Source organism: Cebus imitator, unplaced genomic scaffold (assembly GCF_001604975.1).
Source record: "Cebus imitator isolate Cc_AM_T3 unplaced genomic scaffold, Cebus_imitator-1.0 Scaffold434, whole genome shotgun sequence".
NCBI lineage: Eukaryota > Metazoa > Chordata > Mammalia > Primates > Cebidae > Cebus > Cebus imitator.
In genome coordinates, this window is record NW_016107749.1 from 264,638 (window position 1) to 268,431 (window position 3,794).

General features: G+C 44.2%; 1 protein-coding gene and 1 long non-coding RNA gene across 7 annotated transcripts in view; one reads left to right on the plus strand and one right to left on the minus strand.

Annotated features, from left to right (window-relative positions):
* Nucleotides 1-3,794, plus strand: part of CCDC60 (coiled-coil domain containing 60) — a 212,709-nt gene that overhangs the window by 167,333 nt on the left and 41,582 nt on the right. For all 6 annotated transcript variants that reach the window (XM_017510202.2, XM_017510204.2, XM_017510205.2 and 3 more), the window contains one exon: nucleotides 1,597-1,687. In XM_017510202.2, coding sequence (XP_017365691.1) covers nucleotides 1,597-1,687 — 91 coding nt within the window. The remainder of the gene's footprint in view (nucleotides 1-1,596; nucleotides 1,688-3,794) is intronic.
* Nucleotides 1-3,794, minus strand: part of LOC119468452 — a 219,333-nt gene that overhangs the window by 116,617 nt on the left and 98,922 nt on the right. The gene's annotated exons all lie outside the window — the stretch shown is intronic.

Sequence of the window (3,794 nt, forward strand, 5' to 3'; positions counted from 1 at the left end):
ATTACAGGCATGTGCCATCATGCCTGACTAATTTTTGTATTTTTAGTAGAGAAGGGGTTTCACCATGTTGGCCAGGCTGATCTCGACTCCGGACCTCAGGTGATCTGCCCACCTCAGCCTCCCAAAGTGCTGGGATTACAGGTGTGAGCCACCACACCTGGCTCGTCTTCTCATTTCAAGTTCCTGCTCTCTGCTAGGTGAGAGCTACCCAAATAGTTAAAAGGAACCTCAAGATCTAAAATTCTTTCTGCAAATAAAAAGGAAATAAAGAAAGAGATAGGTAGATGGATGAATGGAAGGAAAGATATATGGACAGAGAGACTGACAGACCAGTCAGTCAACCAATAGATATGTAAAGGTAGTTGAGAGATTACACACTGAGACTGCCTGCTCTCTTATCAATAGAAACCCACTGCCCCATAGCCACAAGTCCAAAATCCAAAAGCTCTGAAAACTCAGTTTTTTCATAAGTCATTTGGCAGCAAAATCTGACATGAATGAATCTAAGTTGGTAGCAAAGTTTGACTTAAAACTACTTCTGGTCTTTTTTCTCCCACCTAGTGTAAATAACAGTGTGTTTCATTGCAGAAATATTCATGTGTTTGGTTATAAGATGCTGTCCCTTTAGCCCCCGCAGAAGGATTATGTTAACATATAGTATACGCAGCATGTTTCCTTTCCAAAATGCCAAAATTGTTAATTTGGCAACACATCTGGTCCCACAGATTTCAGATAAGGGATTATGGCTGTGTCACCCACAGAACCTACTGGGCTTCAGTCTCCTTTCCAGAAAATTCCCAACCCATGAGAGGAAGATCCAGAGTTTGTAGAGCCTGAAGCTTATGTAACTAGGCAGAGGGCACTTTACAAAAAAAAATACAAAATTACAATATCAAATTAGGTACAGGGTCCTGGAAGAGGACCCACATAAGTGAGGAGCCCTGAAGCTTTAGCTTCATTTGTTTCACTGTAAATGACTTAAACTTCCTTTATTCTCTCATCTGAAAAGGGGATGAGAATGACTACATCACAAGGTTATAGTGATCGAGATGTCTCAGTGAGAAGGCACAGTAGGGTTTTGCCCACAGTGTTGTAGAGAACTTTTGCCCAATCAACCTCCAATCAGTGATTTTCACTGTGTAACCCACCCCCATCAGCCCCACCCCCAACCCCACCCAGTAATATTCTCTGTGTGTCTCTCAGAAATGTCCCTGATAGTGGACCCCTTGGGCAACAGAAAAAGCAAAGATTCAGAAATGAACATGCTTTTCAATTCACCCCCCAGGAGTAATCGCAGACCTGCCCAGGATTCTATGAGAGGACCAGGTCTAAAATGAAAATAGATGCAAAAAATATGCAAATATATACCACCTCCCTCCTCCACCCAGTAAGCAAAAGTCTCTCCAAACCTCGATTTCACTCAAAAGAGCCAGCTATGGAGAACTACCCCTCCCATGTCTTCACAAGTACAGGAGTCAGGGTGGAAATCCTAACAGAGCCCAGCCACTATTTCTCCATTTATTGCATTTCTTAAAAGAACTTGTAATAAACCGAGGCTCTGGAAACGGGAAACTCATTAAGCTGTTTCTCACTCAGGGACCCGGGGGGAAGCAAGAGCACCATTAAAAAAATCAATAAGGACAAGTCCATGGGACAGAAGTGGGAGCATTTCGTCACTGCACCAAAGGTAACCAACCACATGCGACTCAACCCTTTGGCTCTGAGGCCCCAGTTTGCGTTGAGGAGTATTTTTGCCGTCTTTTCTCTAATGGGATTTCTTTTTTCTAGTTAGTTCTTGGAGTGAAGGGAAGTCAGAGCCACATGCTGTTGGCTGGTTCTTTGTAAATTTTAATTAAAACAGTTATCTGGGGATTATAGGAGAAATGACATTTGGCTGGATGCCGCATAATGGGGACGGGAGGGGCGTGCTAAGCAGCTGCTTAACAGGATGTCACCAGAAGGAAATGGACTCACCTCACTCTATCTTCTAAATCAATAACAGGCATTTATCTCTCCCTCTCCCTCCCTCCGTCTCTCTCTGTCTCTCTCTCCTCGTTAACCTAGTCAGAAAATAGAAGCCAGGCACAGTAGCTCATGCATGTAATCCCAAGGGATTGGGAGGCCAAGGCAGGGGGATCGTTTGAGCCCAGGAGTTTGAGACTGGCCTGGGCAACACAGCAAGACCTTGTCTCTACAAAAAAATTAAAAATTAGCTGGGCATAGTGGTGTGCACCTGTAGTCCCAGGTATTAGGGAGGCTGAATTGGGAGGATCATTGTAAGCCGAGGAATTGGAAGCTGCAGTGAGCTATAATCCCACCACTGCACTCCAGCCTCCCACCTGAGCAAGAGAGTGAGATCCTGTCTCTGAGAAAAAGAAAATAAAAAGTGAGTGATTCAACAGACGAGATTTTCTACAAACCGGAACATGCGTTTAAGAGGACACCAAGATACAGATTGTGTTTACCCAAAGTTATTCCTAACCCAGGACCTCCCAAACTCATCTGCTCAATAAACAAGCCTAACAAATAACAATAATAACGGCAGGAGGTAATCTTGAGATAGGTAAAGGTAATAGAGCACACAACTAGAGTGTCTGCTGAACCTGTCCCCTAACCCATAAAATGGATATAATGCACTTTCCTGCCTACCTCACAACTTTAGTGAAGAAAGCCAGGAAATAAATAGAAAGTAAACTTACTTTAAAAATGTGAGAATGCTTAGCAGTACTGTGGCTATGTAAATTTTAGAGGCCACTGCTCAACATAATTGTAAATGGGCTAGGTTCTGTGCTAAGGAAGCTTCCGTAGGTATATTATCTGGTTATGCCCTCTTAATAACCCTGTGGGGCACTGTTCTTACCCCCAGGTGAGAGAGAAGCAATTTGTGGGCTCAGAGAGGTTAAGTGACTTCCATGAGGTTACCCAGCTGGGTAATGGCAGAGCCAGAAGTTAATTCTGGGTCTGTTTATTAAACATAGTTTATTAAACATATAAACATAAATCTGTTGATTAAACATATGAACATCCAATGCCTGTTCTCCCTGACCTCATACTTATAGTTGCCCCTCATGAAGAATTTCACCATTTTCTTACTCTTTCATCAGGGTGCTCCTAGGCTTAAGAAGTAAGAGCCTTGGTTTTTATGGCAGAAAGTTGCTATGGAGATACAGTGTGCATCCGTCTTCAGAGATGTACAGAAAAAGCAGCGGGAGCCACAAATCTTTGGGGAAAAAAAAAATCCTTCAAAGATATTCACTACTAAAATTGGAGGAGGGGAGGGGGAGAATTAATAGCTGTGCTTGGACTTTTGCAAAACTGAATTCACCAGCAAGTTTGTGGGTCAAACCCTGGGCTGCAGCACATTCCACTCTGGGTATAAGGGAGCACTAAATTGGGATGCAGGAGACCTGGCTCAGACATGGTGACTCAGTTCACTGTGTGACCTTGGACAAGTCCTTTCCCCTCTCCTGGGCCTCAGTTTCTCTACCTATAAAATGAGGACCTTGAAAGAGGGAATCCAACCAGCTCACACAGCCCCTGATGCTCCTCTGTATGTATAGGCAGTGTTCGGTAGGGGCCAGGCAAACTGTGTTATTAATGAAATAAAAAGCCAGGCTGAATGTGACAGTAGGGAGTGGTAGGGTCTGTGGCAAACTGGAGAAGTCCTGCACAGCTAAAGTTAAGAATCTCTGTGCGGCCCGGCGCGGTGGCTCCAGGCTGTAATCCCAGCACTTTGGGAGGCCGAGGCGGGTGGATCACGAGGTCAAGAGATCAAGACCATCCTGGTCAACATG